The 17,998-nt window shown below is 67.7% G+C and overlaps 2 protein-coding genes across 6 annotated transcripts; both read right to left on the bottom strand.

Moving 5' to 3' along the window:
• Positions 1-223: 223 nt before the first annotated feature.
• Positions 224-8,450, bottom strand: IDH3B (isocitrate dehydrogenase (NAD(+)) 3 non-catalytic subunit beta). Of its 5 annotated transcripts, none has more exons than XM_083832827.1 (12): positions 8,373-8,450; positions 8,028-8,108; positions 6,414-6,512; positions 5,465-5,585; positions 5,014-5,074; positions 4,408-4,540; positions 3,812-3,945; positions 3,256-3,358; positions 2,623-2,838; positions 2,430-2,524; positions 2,263-2,323; positions 224-1,873 (listed from the first exon to the last, which is right to left on the bottom strand). In XM_083832827.1, exons 1-12 carry the CDS (start codon positions 8,406-8,408, stop codon positions 1,784-1,786), a joined length of 1,230 nt encoding a protein of 409 aa, XP_083688953.1. In that variant the 5' UTR covers positions 8,409-8,450; the 3' UTR covers positions 224-1,783. The 5 variants fall into 5 exon arrangements, with proteins under 5 accessions (XP_083688953.1, XP_083688954.1, XP_083688955.1 ...); XM_083832828.1 differs by having other exon boundaries at positions 224-393; XM_083832829.1 differs by having other exon boundaries at positions 2,623-2,769.
• Positions 8,451-8,599: 149 nt separating this feature from the next.
• On the bottom strand, positions 8,600-17,478 carry VPS16 (VPS16 core subunit of CORVET and HOPS complexes). Its single transcript, XM_083832802.1, has 24 exons — positions 17,282-17,478; positions 17,098-17,186; positions 16,897-16,994; positions 16,262-16,390; positions 15,725-15,869; positions 15,542-15,657; positions 15,150-15,272; positions 14,256-14,311; positions 13,919-14,008; positions 13,258-13,352; positions 13,004-13,080; positions 12,642-12,773; positions 12,419-12,546; positions 12,109-12,144; positions 11,839-11,947; positions 11,628-11,762; positions 11,418-11,526; positions 10,993-11,090; positions 10,742-10,846; positions 10,159-10,236; positions 9,801-9,970; positions 9,558-9,654; positions 9,267-9,370; positions 8,600-9,019 (listed from the first exon to the last, which is right to left on the bottom strand). The coding sequence occupies exons 1-24, from the start codon at positions 17,332-17,334 to the stop codon at positions 8,875-8,877; spliced, it is 2,517 nt and encodes an 838-aa protein (XP_083688928.1). The 5' UTR covers positions 17,335-17,478; the 3' UTR covers positions 8,600-8,874.
• Between the last annotated feature and the right edge of the window lie 520 nt (positions 17,479-17,998).

Below are 17,998 nucleotides of genomic sequence, written 5' to 3'. Positions count from 1 at the left end.
CGGGCTGCTCCCTGCGCCCAGCAGCACCCTGCAGCCCTGCCCCTCCTGCCCCAGCTCACCCCCAGGAGGGGGCCCGCTCCCTGCCAGCAGCAGCCCAGGGACCACCAGCACAGACCAGCACGAGTCGTGGTCCCGCTGGAGCAGACAAAGCAGCGTGGATGGCGCCGTGCCCCCCACCCCCTGCTGCGTCCCTTGGGTCAGTGCACACCCAGAGCCCCCCATCGTGCTGCAGAGGCCGGTTTATTACAGGGAAACAATAAATTACCAGGCAGGCAGAGCGGGCGCCCCTGGGCTGCCCAAGGCCGAGCAGCAGCCCTAGACATCCAGGGCTGCTATCACCGCTTGGGTGAAGTCCAGGGACGTGGCGTATCCACCCATGTCCGCTGTGCGCACCTGCAACGAGAGGGGAGCGTCAGCACCGCCGGGCTGCGGGGCCAGGCCCCCCCCAGGCCCTCTGAAGCCCCCGTCGGTGTCCCCAGCGCTGGTGTCCCTGCGCCGTGGAGCCGTGGGGACACCCGTGGGAGCAGGGTGCGGGAGGCTTGTCAAGCCTGGATCGTGCAGCATCAGCCCCCCGGGCTTTGCTGCTGTGTCTGACACCGCAGGGCTGGGGGTGTGTGCGGGGCCGGGTGTCCAGCCGCCGGCTTCAGCAGAGGCCAGCGCCGCTCCCGCTGCTCTGAGAAGCCCCCACGGGGGCTGCTGGGGGCTGCAAAGGAAGGGTGGCGCCTGCCTCTGCGCCCGGAAGGCTGCGGTAAGCGGCTGCGGTAAGAGCAGCGCTCCCTGGGCAGAGCTGCGCCCCGGCAGGCCGGAGGGAGGGTGAGGGACCGGGCCCCCAGCTCCAACAACCGGCGTCCAGCCCCTGGAGCCCTGCCTCGGGTCCCTGCCAGGGCTGGGGCCGACCCGCACCTCGCCGCGACCCTGCGGTGCGGGGCAGGGCGGGGGGCGAGCAACCCTGCGGGAAACGGCAGCCGGGCGGGCAGGGCTGCTGGGCAGCGTCGGTCCCTTTATTTGCAAACGCGGATACAAAGCACGGCCCGCACGCAGGCCCCACTCGCTCCCTCACGCGCGGGGCAGTGCCTGGCTGCGCCACGGGCCTGCCCAGCGCCTGCAGCCCGGCCCCACGGCACCGCGGGGCCCAGCCCCGGGGCCTGGAGCGGCAGCGTGCCCACCCCGGGCACTGCGAGCAGCCTGCTGTGCCTGGGCCTCCTGCACCGCTGTGCCTGCGCCTCCTCCTGCACCGCTGTGCCTGCGCCTCCTGCACTGCCCTGCCTGGGCTGGGGGGGGCTCAGCTCACAGCCCCAGGCCCCCACGGCCTCCAGGCCCCAGCCCCTTGCAGAGCCGGGGCAGAGCAGCAGCCCCCCGCCTGCAGCGGGTGCTGGGGGCCGGCAGCGCCCACACCCCACAGCCGCCTGCCGCCGGACGCGGGCTGCCCGTGCTGCGCGAGCCCCTTTCCCTTCTGCATCCCCGGGCGCGGGGCCTCAGCCCTGCGGGCCTGTTTATTGCTAAAGCCTCTGCGGGCAGGGGAAGGCTCCCACAGGACCCCGGCCCCGCTGAGCTGCCTGGGAGAAGGGGAGACGGAGCCGACGCAAAGCCGGGGGGCTGGGAGCCCCCCCCAGTGCCAGCCACGGGTGGGTGCTGGGCTGGGGAGGAGGCGAGCCCCCTCCTCCCCAGGGACCTGGCAGCCGGGGGGCGGGAGGGGGAAGGCGGCGCTGCTAGGCCTTAAGCTGGGGAAAGCTGGTGGAGGGCGCGGAGAAGTCCCAGGGCTGCCCGCAGGCGAGCGGGGCTCCTAGGCCCCATAGTGGGGGTGCAGGTTGTCAATCACAGACTTGACGAAGTCAGAAGTGGTGCAGTAACCGCCCAAGTCCCGTGTCCGAACCTAAAAATCCAACACAGGGAAGGGGAGAAACAAGGGAGAAACGTGATCGTGAACTGAGCGCAATGACCGTGAGCAGGGAGAGGAGGGCAGCTCCCCTCTGCGCACCCTGCCGAGACCCCAGCGGGGCAGCAAGCTGGGAAGAGGCCGCCTGGCGTCCCCCAGAGCTCCGCGAGGCAGCAAACGCTAAGGACAGCACGAGACAAGCACAGAGGGGCCGACTACAGCACGGCTGCACGCACACAGGTTTCTGAGCTGACGGCTGGGGAGGGAGCTGGGTGTGGAGGTCGGGGGCCGGCGCTGGCAGTAAGGACGACGCAGCGCCGCGCTCCGCCACCACCGCTCACACGGAAGCTACAGACACACGCCGGGACCGGCTGCCCAACACTCACTTTTCCGACTTTGATCACCTTCTTCACCGCGTCCGCAATCAAGTTGGAGTGAAATTCCAAGCTAGGGAGTGAAAGCAGCCGCAGGTCAGCCCCTCGCTGCCAGTCTGCGCCCCCCCGGCTGCCCCCCCCCGTCCCCCCATCCCCTGCCCCCCCCGGCGGGCCCTTACTTGAGGTGCCGCAGCATGTTGGCGGCCGAGAGCAGCATGGCAGTGGGATTGGCGATGTTCCTGCCCACGGCCTGGGCGAAGGGGTGCCGGGCGCCCTGCAGGAGGAGAGGCCCGGTGAGGGAGCAGCCCCGGCAGCGCGGGGTGCTGGGGAGGGACGGCAGCCTGCGGGCAGCCCGGCAGAGCCCTCCCTCACCATCTCGAAGACGGCGTACTCGGCGCTGTAGCTCTCCCCGGGCACCACGCCGGCACCGCCCACCAAGCCAGCCGCCAGGTTGTCGATGATGTTCCCGTAGAGGTTCGGCATGACCAGGACATCGAACTGGTAGGGGTTCTGCACCAGCTGCGCGGAGGGAAGAGGCGGGTGTGAGCCCTGCACAGCAGTCCTACCCAACACAGGCAGCAGGCAGCCCTTGGGAGAGGGAACGGTTCATGACTCTGTATCCAAAAACATCCCCAGATGTAGTCAAGTGGCAGCTGGCAGAGCCAGCCCTGCTGAGTAGCGCTGGGCGCCCTGGCATCCAGGCAGTTTTGCAAGCCTCTACCAGACGTGAGCTGCACGTGGCCCTGCCAGCTTCAGTCCCTGCAGCTCCTGCCCTCAGCTGGCGCAGAGCAGGGAGAGGCCCAGCAGCACCCAGTCCGTGCTCCCTCGTGCAGGGAGCAAACCTCAGGCCGGGGCACGGTGACCACCTGGGCCTACCAAGCCGTCAGCAGCAGCAGCTTTTCAGGTTTCACACAGGTGTTTTGAATCCCCTCGCTCAGCAGGGGAAGCAGCAGGAGGTGCAGAATGGCTCTGGGACGGGGTAGGGCAGGGAATCAGGATCCTCACCTGCATGCAGCAGTTGTCAATTATCATGGTGTCAAACTTGATCTTGGGGTACAGTTCTGCCACTTCCTCGCAGCACTGCAGGAACAGCCCGTCGCCTAATTTCCTGAGACACAGCAAACACAGTAAAGGTCCTGCAGGACCGCGGTAAAATCATTGCAGAAGCAGGTAAAGCGGTGTCCCACCACAGCAGGGCACAGGAGGGCCGGCAGCCCTAGAGCACCCCCCACCCAAAGCCAAAGCGGCGGTGAAGTCGGGGCCCAGGGGAGCAGAGACCAGCTTGCAGTGCCAGAGCTTGTCCCCTTCTCAGCTGACAGCCCGCAGGATGCAGCTGTCACGGCTCAGCGAGGCTCGTGCTAGAGCCGAGCCCATACAGAGAGGGGGACGGGGCCGAACACTGCTGCCAGGAAAAGCCCAACTCCTCTGCAGCCAGACGGGCACCTGGCACTGCTCCCATCGGGACGAAGAGCTGGGAGCAGCAAGGCCTGCAACGTGACGGCAGTCACATGTCCGACAACCAGTGACGAGCGCCCCCCAAACCCGCTCCCGCAGCACTCACATAATGTTGGCTTTGTGCACGGCCGTGACCTTAGAGCGCCCTTTTTTGGTGGCGAAGTCAAAAGCGAACTTGGCAATGCGCTGCGACTTGGCCCGGGTGATGATCTTCAGGCACTCGATGACCCCCTTTGCGCTCTGGACACAGAAGGGGTGTGAGCAGCCGTGGCGTGCACCGGGCAGCCCTGCCTCAGCGCTTCTCTAGCTCACCGCCCCGCGCCACTGAGCCCCAGTGCGCTCAGACACAGACGAGGAGCCTCTGCCCAACGCTGGATCTCCTCTCACCAGGAGGTTCCTCAAACCCACGGTGCCTTTCCTGGGCCCTATCCCTCCTGCAGCCCATCAACGTCCCTGCTGGGGTCTGCACATATTGACATCACCAAGCGCTCTCCAGCCCATCTCCTGCGCCCATCGCTGCCCCCTGGCACATCGCTGCAGCTTCAGCCAGTTCCTCGGTCGTGCTGACCCGGTACGGAAAGCAGGACCGTGGCCCAGCAGCAAGGAAAGCCCCCCAACGCGGGGCAGGTGTCCCCGTCCCTCAGCGAGGCCAGCGGTGGCCCCAAAGCAGAGCAGCTGTGCGCTGGAGGGCGGCTCCCGTACCTCGTGCTCCAGCGAGCTGTACTCCCCCTCTGTCTGCTCACGAATGATCACGAGGTCCAGGTTGTTGTGGCGTGTTTTATAGCCTGGCAAGCTCTTCACGTGGACGACATTTGCAAACAAGTCTAATTTGCGCCTGCAAGAGAAGCAGCAGCAGCAGCAGGGTCAGCACCTCGCCGCGAGCTATGCCTGGGGCAGTGGGGGCGCCCTGCAGGTGCTGCGGTGACGGCTGGTGATGGTGCCACCACGTCTCCATCTCGTCATCCCGCAGCTACGGATCCATCCACCCCTGCCTTCGTGGATCGAGAGCTGGCCCCACCTCGTCACAGCAGTGCTCTGACAACCCCGCGTCCAGGCAGGCCACCGCTGCCCATTTTCCAGCCACCCTCCCTCTCCTCGCCAGGACCCCCAAAAAAGCAGGAGGGGGGGGCACTCAGCAGGGGCAGCTCCCGGCCAGACTCTCAGATCCTTCCCTCCCCGGCAGCACACTAACTGCCCGCCTGTCCTTCGGCCCCAGCTCGCCGCCAGGACACAACCGATCGCACTGTGGCTGTCCCACGAGCGCGGGATGTGCCCAGCCCCGGCAGCCGAGCAGGGCGCTGAGCTCACCTGAGTCTCATGTCGTAGGAAGCCAGCTCGCCCTTGTACTCCATGGGGGTGTGGATCTTGCCTGCGGGGACATTGAGCAGGAGTAAGAACAGGGAGCGCGCTGACGGCCGCTAAGGACATGGCCTGAACCCGGGCATGACAGCAGCAGGGTCTGGGGGGCTTTCAGCAGAGCCTTGGCCAAGCGAGGAGACCAGCCTCGCGCTACGGGAGCCGGGCGAGATCCTTCGTTCCTCTAGCCCATGCCAGATCTCCCTTCAGAAGCAGGATACAACCTCCCCATTCATAAGCTAAGGAAACCAAGTACGGGTAGTCTGCCTCTGCTTACAGACACCACGCTTCCTTCTCCAGGGCTAATCCTGCCCTCCGAAAGCATCTAATGGTGTTTGAGTTAAGAAAACATCTTCCTCGGGCAAAGCCGGACCCCTCCGTGGCGGGCAGGCGCTGTCCTTACCTATGAGGGCCACCTTGCTTTCCTTCATGGAGTCCACCACCTGATCCAGCTTCTCCTCCGAGGCCATGTTCTGCACCTCGCTCAGGTGGTGCTCGTCGAAGACCACCGGCACGCTGGCAGCCTGCAGCAGGGAGGCAGCACGGGAGCCACGGCCCGCAGCACCGCAGCACCGCAGCACCGGCGGGGATGTTTTACACACACTGCAGAGGGGCACTGGCTGCACGGCCCAGAGCGCTGGGGCATGAAGCCTTAAACCAGCCTCGGGGAGAGGAGGGAAGCGACCGCGGGCTGTGCTGGGCCTGGCGCTCAGGGCCACGGCCTCCATTTCAGCCCCAGCTGAACAACAGCGGCGTTTGCTGCCACCGCTAGCGCCAGAACTCCCGGAGCGTAACCACAGCTCCAGGCGCACAACTGGCAGCCGGGCAGGCAACGCCGCGCTCTCTTCCTGTGACGCGACGCAGCCTGTCACGCGCCAGAGGCCAGAACTGTTCACTGCCAGCTCCCGCCCCGAGTTCTGACATGGCCGCGGGAAAGCAGAGCTCCTCGACGATGAGGATCGTGGCCAGAAGCCCGTAACGGGGCCCGGAGAGCCGGGCGGTGGCAGCACCGTGGCCACGTTCCCAGCCGGAGCGGTGGGACCCGCGTCCTGCCCAGGACCAGCCCGGATCGTCCCGGTGCCCGCCACTGCCTCAGCAGAGGGGAGAGGACCAAGCAGGCTGTGGGGGCAGCACCGCTCGCTCCGTGGCACGGCTCCGGGCTGGGAACGGCTTCACGCCGAAGACTGAAACTCTTTGCAAGAGCTGAATCTATTCACGGGAAGGGCAAAGCCCCGGGGTCCTCACACCCCTGCAGCTCCTGCGCTGCAGCCCACGGGCACGGCGCTGCCTCAGCGGTTCCGCAGCTGCTGCCCCCCCCTCGGCCCCATCCCACCGGGGGCAGCAGCCGTTACCTTGAACACCTCCTTGACGGCGTGCATCAGCTCCGGGCCCACGCCGTCCCCGGGCAGCATGGTGACCTGGAAGGTGCCCTCCGGCTTGGCGTTTTCCGACTGCAGGGAGAGCAGAGGGCACTTAGAGCTCCTGCCGCCCCCCCGGGGCCGCGATCCATGTGCGAGCCCCAGCCTGCACACCGCAGGACGGAGGAGGGCTGCCAGCCTGGAAAACATCCACGCTGGCTGCAGAGTTCTCAGTAACAGAACCTGACTGCGGTGCTAGCCCCGAGCTGCCCCTAGAGCCCCTCCTGCCCCTCCCCGGGCACCCACCGAAGCGGCGCTGGAACATCCCCGGGCTTTTGTGCCAGGACAGAGTCTGAAAGCATTAAGCACCCCCCAAGCACCTCCGCATCAGCACTGCTGCCCCCCCTTCGCTGGATCCTATTTTTACACCCTCCTTTTACTGATCCCGCCCCTGCAGGCAGTAATTCCCTGCACAGCCGACACGAGACTTCACAGAACCAGCCGCAGACGGGGTGGTCTCAGGAGGAGACAAGAACTGCACCTGGCAACTCAACTGGGCAACAAAGCACGTACAGAAAAGGTAACGCCGTGCGGCGCGGGATGTGCACGTGTCAGCGATACGAGGTGCAGGCAAGCGGAGAGGCAAAATGGAACAGCAAGGGCGAAACGAAAGACGAGAGTCTCTGCTTTTGTCTGTTTTGGAGAACACAACCCCGGAATCAAGCTGCAGGGCGGAAAACCTCGCCAAGTCAGCGTCGAGAAGGGGCAGAGCACGTGCAGATGCAGCCCCAGTGCTGAGCCCTTCCTTTCAGTGTCTTAAATACTAACACAGGACACCTCTGCCTGCAGACGGGACCGGGCAGAAGCCGTCCTGTCAGCCACGACATGACAAACAGGACATTATCCCACTGCCTGGTGCTCCTGTTGTTTGCTCTGTCCTCACTCCTGCAGAGAACAGCCCGCTGCTCCATCACGGCTCTCCTCTTCAGACCATAAGGGGTAAACCACGCTCCTACGTGCTGAGCTACCGCTCACTCCTACCTTATCTGACCTCTACTAGTGACCGCACACTACTGCACAGGACACTGCACGGTAGTTACTATAATTACGCACACCAAAGTTAGGATGAAGCAACATGAAGCAGACCAAGACGCCTGTCAGTACCGCAGCCCCCTGCTCTGGCTGCACTGACCCTGCAGCAGCCAGCGGCAGGCGGGCAGCCTGCGGGGACAGGGACAGGGACTGGCACCACGCAGGCACCGCGGTGGGATGCAGGGATGGCGGGGTGCAGGGGCGGTGGATGCAGGGACACAGGCACAGCGGATGCAGGGCCGGCAGGATGCAGGGACACAGGCACAGCGGATGCAGGGCCGGCAGGACGCAGGCACAGCAGGACGCAGGCGCTCCCCAGGCCCTGCCCCACGCCTTTTGGGCCGTCACCCCGCTCCTGCTCCTGCCGCAGCTCCGTGCCCTCTGCCTGCACGCGTCCTCCTCCGGCAGCTTCTCGCAGCCCTGCCCAGCGCAGCCCCAACCCGAGGAGCTGTGCCGGGCCGAGCCCCCCCGCCCCCCGCCCCCCCCGCGGCTCGGGGAGCACCCCCCGGCCCTCACCTTGCCCCGCGGGGTGTCCCGGAGGGCGGCGGGGGCGCTCAGGGCCCGCCAGGCGCCGAGGCTGCGGGCACGCAGGAGGCCCTGGGGGGGGGCGGCAGGCGGTGAGCGGCGGCCGGTGGACCCCGACCCCCCCCCGCTCCTCCCGGCCCCAACCCCGGCCCCCCCAGCCCACACCGCCCCCAGCCCTAGCCCCAGCCCCCTGACCCAACCCCGGCCCCCCTCACCCCAGCCCCCCCCCGGTCCAGGTCGCCCCCGACCCCCCCCCAAGCAACCCCAGCCCCAGCCGCCCCCAACCCCAGCCCCAGCCCCCCCGGCCCCAAGCCCGGTCCCCGCCGCCCCCCTCACCCCGGCCGCCGCCCGCCCCGCGCCGAGCGCCGCCATGTTGCCGCCCCACAATGCAGCGCGGCTGGGGGAGAGGGGCGGGGCTTGGGGGTGGGCGTGGTCTGCGATGTGGGCGGGGCTTCACGGAGCCCCGCCCCCATGAACGCCCCCTTAGGGCCTCAGCCCCAGCCCCCCCCAGCCCCCCCCCCAGCCCCCCCCGGCCCCCAACCAGCAGCCCCCCAAGGCAGCCAGGCGCTCTTGCTCTTTATTGACCAGAAGGGGGGGGGGGGGGGGGGGGGCAGCCCTGCCCGCAGCAGGCAGCCCCCGGCCTCCCCCCCAGCACAGGGACAGGGACAGGGCCCCCTCAGCTCACCCCCTGCCCCCACAGCCAGGGGCAGGCACGGGGCGGGGGGAGCAGTGAGGGGGTGCAGTGCTAAGAGGTCCGGGGGGGGCCAGAGCGACGTGGGGCTGGCTCCTGCCCCCCGGCCCCAGCAGCTCCCCGGGGAGCACAGGGCCCCCCCGGAGCTCACTTCTTCAGGAGCTGGGCCCGGGCCCGGTTCAGCTTCTCCACCACGCTGGCGTCCGTGCTGGGGGTGCACTTGGACAGGACGAAGTTCATCTCCGCCTCGCTCTTGTGCTCGATGGCAGCGTCGGCCGCCTGGTCCAGGTCCCTGGGGGCAGAGCGGGGGCTGAGGGCTGCAGCACCACTGCCCCCTCGGGAGGGAAGGGGGGGAAGGAAAGAGGAGGACCCCATGCCGCCCCCAGTGGCTGCAGAAGGATGAGGCTCACAGTGCTCCCCCAGAGCCCCCCAAAGCCCCAGGAGTGCCACTGCACGAGGAAGCAGCTGCTCCCAACAGCCCCAGCCCTGTCCCCCAGCTCCCCCAGGGCTCCCCCAGGGCTCCCCCAGCTCCCACGCACCCCACGAGGATGAAGGCCTTGACCCGCTGCTCGGGCGTCACGCGGGGCGCGTACTTCTTGGCCTCGTAGCGGTTGTGGTGCTTCACAGCGATCTCCACGAAGGGCTGAGAGGGGAGGCACGGGGTGAGAGGGGAGGCAGCTGCCCCCCACCCGCCTCCCCCGGTTGCTCCCACTGTGCCCCACAGCCCCTTCCTCCAGGACACGAGTGGGGCCCTGCTGTGGGCACAGGAACAGGGTGAAGGGCTGGCAGGGAGCAGGGCCAGGTCCTCCTTGAGCAAGGAAAGCTCTTACCAGGTAGCCGATGGGCGACTTCTTGCTCTTGGAGAACTTCTCCATCTCCTCCCAGTCCCCGCGCGTGGCCAGGGCATTGATCTTCAGCCACCAGTAGCTGGGGGGGCAGGGGGAGGCGGCTCCTCCAGCTGCCAGCGTGCTGCAGCCCCCATCCCGCCCCACGGCACAGGGATCCCCCAAACCCTGCTGGGCTCCCCGAAAAGCCGGGACCCCCTGCACCCCGAGCTGCCCTCCCGGACCCACCGCTTGTCAGGGATCTTGAAGTCCCGGTAGAGCTGCTCGGCCTTCTTGTGGTGGCCGTCCAGGATCAGGGTGGAGACGGTGTCATGCAGCGAGAGGTCGAGGTAGGGCTTGTCGAAGTCCTCCTGGAGGTGCCGCTGGAGCCGCAGGAGCTTGATCTGATCCTCTGTGGCCTGGGGAACAGAGTCCTGGCTAAAAAGGGTCCCCGTCCGACTGACAGCAGCACCCCCCCGGCAGGAGGGGGGCCCTGTGGCTCCCGTGCCGTGGCCGTGGGCCAGCTGAGCCCCGTGCCAGGCGGCGCTGCCCAGCGCCAGCCACAGCGGGGGGGCCACGGCACCTCCCTGGCCCTGGCCACACTCACCTTGGCAGCAAACTCGTTCTTGGCCTTGTAGTACTCGTCCACAGCATTCTGCAGGGCTCCTACTCGCCCTTCGATGCGCTGGGGACAGAAACCACAGCCACGTCACCCCGTGCCAGCAGGGATGGCACGCTGCAGGGGACAGGGCAGCACCCTCGAAGCCCAGCAGGAGGGCTGGCCAACACGGACACGGCCAAGGCCAAGCTCCAGCATGGTGACACTCTACTTCCATCACCCAGGATGGGCAGCAGGACGAACCCCTCCCTGCCCTGGGGGGATCCAGAGCTCCCCGTCACACGCAGGAGGGGCCGGTGACTTCCAGCGCAGAGCCCCAGGGAGGCGATGGCCCTGGGGTATGAGCCGGGGGGGTCCCTTCCCACACCCGGAGCCTACCCTGAGGGTGCAAGCTCCACAGCTGCAAACACCTGACACACTGCTGAGCCCCATGGGACAGGCACAGCCCCCAGGCAGGATGTGGCCCCCCAGCCCCTTCCCCAGGGAGGGTGCCCAGCCATGGACCAGGAGGGGTCAGGCTGTAGCCCCCAGCCCTTCTGCCACACTCCTCCCGCCCCCGCCGGGCACAGACCTTCTCGGAGTAGCTGGAGTGGACATGGAAGTTGCCGAGCTCCTGGTGATTGTCGTCCTGGTTGTACAGGTCCTTCAGCGTCTCCCGCTCCTGGTGCTTGCAGAACTGGGGGGGCGATAGGGAGAGGTGAGGGCACGCGGGGACTGCGAGCTGCCTCTGCCACACCGCAGTGGCTCCCAGGTCCCCAGCCGAGGTGGCGGGGCAGGGGACACAGGGCAGAGCGGGCAGAGGTCCGACCGGGCAGCCCCTACCTGGCGGTAGAGGCTCAGGGCCACCGGCTGGTTCTGCAGCGTCATGAAGAAGGTGCCGCGATTCAGCTCGTTCTTCAGGTGGAGCACAACTGTGTAGACTGGGATAGGGAGTGTTTTGGGACAGGGGCAGCGTTTTGGGACAGGGGCAGCCAGCCCTCAGCACCAGGAGGGGAACAGGGGCACATCCACGCGCAGGGCACAGCCCTGTGCTTCCCCCCTTGCTCCGCTGGGCTCAGGCAGCTCCCACCAACCCCATCCCACGCAGCACAGAGCCATAAACACGTTCCCCCAGACCCTGAGTCCTTCCCAAGAGAGGTTTCCTGCCTCGATGATGCCAGGCAGACCCCCGGTGCTGGGTTCTGCAGAGCCTCTCCTGCCTCAGGACCCTTCCTTACGTGCGCTGGCTCCCCAGCCCTGCCCCTTACCCAGGTCCGTGTCCCCACTCTCGATGGCCTTGCTCAGGGCCAGCTTGCTCCGCTTCATCTTCAGCAGCAGCGGGACCTGCTCCCCGGAGCGCGGCTCATACTCCAGCAGCTGTGGCCAGCAGAGAGGGCATCAGCGTGCAGCCCCCGTGCGTGACCCCAAGCCCTCGGTGCCACCACCCCCCGGACACGCCGCAGCCCGAGCCCAGAGACCTTGATGGCCAGCTCCGGCCGGCCGCAGTCGTAAGCCCGGGCGGCGATCTCGGAGTAGGAGATGCCCGGCGTGTCCCCCAGCTTCTGGTTGATGGCGTAGGCCACCTCCTCGTCAGACTTGTCCTTCTGCTGCACCTGGAGGGGAGCAGAGCAGAGCAGTGCAGTCAGCACGGCCCTGGCGTGGCGGAGCCCCCCGAGCCGCCCCCCTTGCCTTGTAGCAGGCCCAGTGGGCCAGGATGCGGCTGACGCCCTGGATCTCCGAGAGGCGCAGGTACTCGCAGATCCTGATGGCCAGGGGGTAGAGGCGCCGCAGGACCAGCCTGGGGGGGACGGGGAAGCTCAGCAGGCCTCACGAGGAGTCCTGAGTGCTCAGAGCCCGCTCAGCACCCAGGTCTGTGCGGGACTGCAGCAGGGCCGGGCACAGCCTCAGCCTGGGCTGCTCAGGGATGGGGCCGTCGTGCCCCGTGCAGGGGAGCCTCACCTGTCCAGCAGGACCTCGATGGTGAGCCGCTTGTATCTGTGGTGACAGTCAAGGGCATTTCAGACCCCCAGCGCCCAGGCGACGCTTGCTGGGTGCCTGTCCCCTCCTGGCAGCACCCCAGGGCCAGCAGAGCCAGCCCAGCAGCACGGGATCCCATCACAGAGGGACAACCAGCATGAGGCCGGGCACAGCAGCCTTCTCCTCCCCATCCTGCTCCATCCCAGAGCCCCAACTCGGACCAGCAGCAACCGCACCAGTTACCAGACCCCCTGCCCCCCAGGGACCCCCTGCCCCCATCCCCGGAGGATACTGGGTGAAGGTGAGGGGGATGCCGATCTGGTAGTCCCGGATGGCGTTGAGCACCCGCAGGTCCTGGCACATGCGCACAAAGCTCTCCGGGGGGAACTTGTCGATGAAGCACTTCCCAAAGGAGGCTGCCTGCGGGAGGAGAAGCGCAGGTCATGGGAGAGGCCTGGAGCAGGCGGGGAAATGCCTTCGGCCTCACAGGATCCTCCTCCGCCTCCTTCACTCACCCGCAGCAGGGACTTCTGAGTCTCCGGCTCGTGCTCGTAGCCAGCCGCCTCGATGCACTGGCTCACCGCCTCCGGGAGCAGCTTCTGGTCCTTGATCTCCCGCAGGTACTCGTCTGCCTTCTGGCTCTCCTTCTGCAGGGAAGCGCAGCCCGTGGGGGATCTGCGGGCCAGGGGACGCTCGCCAGCCAGGGTGAGCCCTGGGTGCTTGGAGCCCACGGGACCACAGCGGCTGCTCTCGCCCCGGCAGGGACTGCCAGGCCTTCCCCCGTCCCACCACGGTGGAGGCGATGCTGGGTTTGCATCGGAGCCACCCCAACAGGCTGGGGGAGTAGGCAGGTACGGAGCAGGGCAGTGTGCCGAACCTCGTACTCCTTCTGCGCCTCTAACAGGAGAGCCCCTGGTGCCATGGAGGCGATTTTGAAGATCTCTTGGCTGGCCTCTGCGGGGGGGGGAAAAAAAAAAAGTACAGCATGAGAGGCTGCCCCAGAGCAGGTGAGTGACCTGGGGCTGTCCCAGTGCTGCTCCTGCCCCTGCAGCTCTGGGGCCCTACAGGAGATCTCATGCCAGTGCCCGCTCTCTGCGGGGCTGGAAAGGCTTCACCCGGAGGACATCTCACCTGGGATCTCGTGCAGGAACTCGTGGGAGGTGCGGGACAAGATCCGGACCCCATCCAGTTCTGGCACCAGGTAGGAGTCCTCATCCAGGACAAATCTGTGCTCCCCGCTAAGGGCTCGCGGGAAGGGAGTGCTGCGGGCTGCAGCCCAGCTCTGCCGGGGGCCAGGCCAGCCCAGCAGTGCCACGGAGCGTAACCCCGTCACCCACCCCACCGGGCTGGGCCTCGTCACCCCCCTTTTCCAGGGACTGGAGGGGGAGACAGGGATCGTCCCACCGAGGCAGCCCTCACTCACCCCTGGGGGATCCAGAGAGGGCCGGGCCGGGCACAGCACTCCCGGCTGCAGGGGCTCGCACAGCACCAGCTCCGCTCTCAGAGCTGGGAGGGAGCCGGGGTGCTCCCCGCTGGGACACTCGGAGGAGGGGAGCAGAGGAACCCAGCCGGAGGAGGGGCTTTCACTGCTGTACGGGACTGGGACCAGGCAGGGGAGACCGCAGCAGGACTGCGGAGGGCAGGGATGAGTTCAGCCTCATCTGAGCCTCCTTGGGATCACTGACACGGAGGGGAGCTCCTGAACAGCAGTGCTGGGGGCAGGGCCAGCAGCAGCCCAAGGAGCTTGTGCTGGCCTTCGGAAACGACCCCGGTCCTCCTCCCCAGAGGATACTGGATGCACTCCGTGGAGTTCCCGACCACCATCAGCTGCCGGTCCCACGCCATCACCACGGCGCGCTGCCGGCTGCGGGGACGCATACACCTGCGGGGGGGAACCCAGCGGGGTCAGGGAGCGCTGCCCCCAGCCCTGCTGCAGCACCGAGCCAGCCCCGCAGCCCCCACGCCTGGAGCGGGGACACGAGGGACGGTCCCACTCGTCCCAGGGTGGCCGTGGAGCTGGACAGACCCCGGCAAAGGGTCGAGCATTCAGGGGTGCGTGGCGGGGATGCAGCGCAGGGGGACAGCAGAGCAGGGGGACAGCAGAGGGGGACAGCCAGTGGACCACTCACCAAACCATCTGCTTGGGCGGAGATCGGATGCTGCTGTTGAACTCGCAGAGCTTCTCCTGCAGCAAGAGGGAAAAAGACGAGTCAGGGAGATGTGAGGGAAGGTGGTATCGTGCGCACTGCTGGAGCCACACACCGAGGGGCGCGATAAGAGATGAAAACCAGCACAGAGCACATGTCCTGCTGAAGAACCTGGCTGCATCTCCAGCCCCAGAAGGAGACAGGGCCACGGCTGACACAGCCAAAGGGCAAGGGCACTGTGTGAACTTAAACTGACTGCAAGAAGCATTTATCCACTGCTGTGGTGTGCAGCCCATCCACACGTAAAGCAAGAAACTGCTTGTGCTCAACTGAGACCAGCAAGTGAACAGAGGCTAAAGGAAACTGATTTGTTTCAGGGAAGCACATACGGTAGCTGGGACATCTCCAGTACGGGAATCAGGGGCAAAGTCCTGCAAGGTCTCCTATACCTGAGTGACCACGCTACTCACGGTAATAAGAGCGAGACTATCTAGGAAATGATATTAGAACCACCCCGTTTGGGTATGGATGTAAGAGAATCTGGCGTGGAAAAACCAGTTAGGGGCAGGCTGTTTGGGAATAGGAATTTAGATGTAGAAAGGGATATGCAAATGTCGATTTGCAAATGGAAAAAGTGGTGAAATAGGTATAAAATCAGGTGAAAAAACAAAAGAGGGGGCATATTCCAATGGCAGGAGTGCAGATGCCTAGCAGCAGCAGCAAGGACAGCCAGCAGAGCTGAGCCCATCGGTGCCCAGAGGGAAGCTGCTGGGATGCCTGCCCAGGACGCCTCAGGTCTGGCTGCGAGAGGCAGCGAGGGAGCACGGAGCAGGGGCAGGCTGCCCCCAGCACCCAGCCGCGGGAAGGGGACCTCACCTTCAGCGTGGCCAGCCCCATCCAGATGTAGCCAGTGTCAGTGAAGAGCGCCAGGCAGCGGTAGTTGAAGGACACGGCCATCTGCAGGTAGGCGCCGGCAGAGGGGCTCATGCCGGGGGGGGTCTGGGACGAGGAAAAGGAGAGGGTTACACCCAGGGGCACAACCCGGGGACACAGAACATGCCACATGCCGGCACCGACTGCGTAAGGGGCTGTGAGCTGGCCAAAGCTGTCCCCTCCCACGCTGCGCCTGCCTTGTCCTCACCCGTTTGCCCTGGCCAGGTGTCCCTGCTGCCCGTGGGACAGCAGGGGACAGGGGAAGAACCTGCCAGCGGGTGCTGGAGGCCGCAGACCGCCCCGCTCCCCTCCGAGGGCCGCCGTGGGTCACTCACCACCACGGAGCAGGAGGTGTTGTCCAGCAGGTACAGGTCCTGGCCGACCGCCAGCAGGACGATGGTCACTCTGTCCTGGGACAGCACGGCCCAGCAGGAGGGGGGCTTCTGCAGACCTGCACCGCGCACCAGCGTCAGGGCCCCGCGCCATCCGGAGCGGGGCGCGGCGGGGAGGAGACGCACCTGGGACCTCGGGCATCCTGCGCAGCTTCAGGTCGTCGATGTTGGTGGCCAGCGAGAAGCGGTGCGCCCCGGTGAGGATGGCCACGCCGGTGCCGTACTCCGTGTGGAAGACTTTCGCCTCCAGCACGTGGTTCTGCAGCACCTCCTGTGCCACAGAGAGAGAGGGAGGGAGGTGGGCCTGCGCTGGGGCACTCGGGCTCCGCAGCACGCTGCCAGGAGAGGCATCGGGGCTCTGGGAGCAAAACTGTCCCAGGGAGGAGTGAGCCCAGCCCCGTGCTGCACGGCCAGCAGCATCCCAGCTGTGACAGTTCTCGCTCCTGCAGCAAAGTGGGGGCTTGCTCCGTCCCCCAGCTCGTGTCCGAAGGGAGGCAGCCCTGCAGGGAGGCTTTGGGAGCCTCAGGCTCTCAGCTGAGCCCCGTGGGGCCGAGATCACCGAGGAAGGCCTCACAGCTCCTCTCCAGCACACAAACCCAACCCTGCCCACCTGCGGGTGACGAGCTCCCCGGCCCATCCCGTGCTCTGTGCCACCCCACTCACGTTGCCCATGCTGAAGTGGCGCTTGAACTCGCAGAAGAGGTTATAGATGAGCACCGTGCCGTCCTCCTGGATGCACAGCAGGTCCTCGCTGGCCGTCCAGCCCAGCTGCACCACCTGGCCGCTTTTCCACTGCAGGCATGGGACCGGTCAGCGTGCTGCGGGGCTGCTCGCGTCCCGCCGAGCTGTCCCTCCAGATGTATGCAACGGCAACGGCCGCGGTTTGGTGCTTGCAGCTCTGGAGCCCCCAGCTCTGCAGCGCCCTGAGGTTAGGGCAGCTTTCCCTGTGTCTGCCCCAGCTCTGTACAGGGGGAAGGGAGAGCAGGGTGCTCCCAGGACACCAGCACTGCTCCTCCTGTCCCCTCTCCCAGGTTGGGTGCCCTCCTCCTCCCTCTCCCCCCGCGCCCCCCGCACGCACCGTCACTCCCGAGCAGCCTCCCGAGCTTCCCGGGGGCTGCAGGAGCTGCACGGAGGTGCTGAGGTGCTGCGGCAGCTCCGTGCTTCCCCGCAGCCAGGCCGCAGGCGCTGCCCCCGGGCACACGAGGGCAGAGAGGGCCGCCGGTCCCGCAGCCCCCCCCGGGCACGGCAGAGCCCCCGTACCCCGCCCCTGCCCGGGGCCGGGCCGTGCCCCCGCTCACCGGGATGCTGGCGAGGAGCAGCCCCGAGGCCGAGAACGTGTCCAGCAGCGGGCGGGCGCCGGGCGACTTCTCCCTCCGGGCGCAGTTCCGGAGCAGAGCTGCGGGCGGCCGGGGGGGCCCTCAGCCGGCGGCACCCCCCCGGGGCCGGCCGGGGCCCGGCGCTCGCCGCCCCCCCGGTCCCGGTCCCGGTCCCGTCCGTACCTATGGGCCCCCCGTACGGGGCGGCCGCCACCAGGCAGTCCCGCAGCTCCTCCCTCAGGCCCCACTCCATGGCGTACAGCTCCGACTTGCTGCCGGCCGGCCGGACACACGGACAGACATACAAACGGACCGGTGAGGCGCTGAGGCCCCGACCGGCCGCCCCCCCCCGCCGCCCGCCCCTCACCGGTAGAAGGCCTCCTCGCCCAGCGGGTTCCAGTTGGCCGTGTAGCAGTCCATGGCGCCGCGCCGGGACCCCCGGAGCCGCCGCTCCGCTCCGCTCAGCCCCTGCCCGTGCCCGTGCCGGTGTCCGCGGCTCCGCCCGCCCCGCTCCGCCCCGCCGCCACCGACGCCGCGGCTGCCGCCATCTTGAGTGAGGGCACTGGGGTGGGGGGGCGCCGCCATCACGAGTGAGGGCACCGGCGGGGTGAGGGAAGCGCCGCCATCTTGAGTGAGGGCGCGGCGGGGCGCCGCCATCCCAAGGTGTCCCCGCGGGGCCCCGGCCCCGGCCCCCCGGTGCTGGGCGCAGGCGGTGCCCCCGGCCGCGACGCCCGCCCCTCGCTGCCCCGCAGCACCGTGCACGGCCCACATCCCCCCGACATCCCCCCCGACATCCCCCCGACATCCCCCCGACATCCCCCCGACATCCCCGCCGCCCACCGGGCCTGCACCAGGCTGTGCCCGGTGCCGGGCAGGGGAAGCCCCCGGGGGGCACCCGGTGCGTGTAGGGCCGCAGGGCACCGGGAGCACCCCGGGCCGCAGGGCAGCACCGGGGCCCGCCACGGGCTGCGGCACAGGGCAGGGAAACGCCAGCCTGCAGCACGGGCAGGAGCTGCGGGGGCTTGCACACACGGGCACACCCCCGTACGCACCCCTGTACACATCCCCGTACACATCCCCGTAC

The sequence above is a fragment of the Anser anser genome (genome assembly GCF_964211835.1).
Source record: "Anser anser genome assembly, chromosome: 4".
Classification (NCBI taxonomy): Eukaryota; Metazoa; Chordata; class Aves; order Anseriformes; family Anatidae; genus Anser; species Anser anser.
This window is presented reverse-complemented; position numbering and strand designations above follow the sequence as displayed.

Coding starts and splice junctions, on each gene's coding strand:
- VPS16 (XM_083832802.1), bottom strand. CDS start 17,334: ATGGACTGCTACACGGCCAACTGGAACCCGCTGGGCGAGGAGGCCTTC. Junction 15,870..16,261: donor GCCACTTCAGCATGGGCAAC/GTGAGTGGGGTG, acceptor TCTGTGGCACAG/GAGGTGCTGCAGAACCACGT. Junction 14,312..15,149: donor TGGGGCTGGCCACGCTGAAG/GTGAGGTCCCCT, acceptor CTCTTGCTGCAG/GAGAAGCTCTGCGAGTTCAA.
- IDH3B (XM_083832827.1), bottom strand. CDS start 8,408: ATGGCGGCGCTCGGCGCGGGGCGGGCGGCGGCCGGG. Junction 5,075..5,464: donor AAGCAAGGTGGCCCTCATAG/GTAAGGACAGCG, acceptor ATGTCCCCGCAG/GCAAGATCCACACCCCCATG. Junction 1,874..2,262: donor AGGTGATCAAAGTCGGAAAA/GTGAGTGTTGGG, acceptor TTGGATTTTTAG/GTTCGGACACGGGACTTGGG.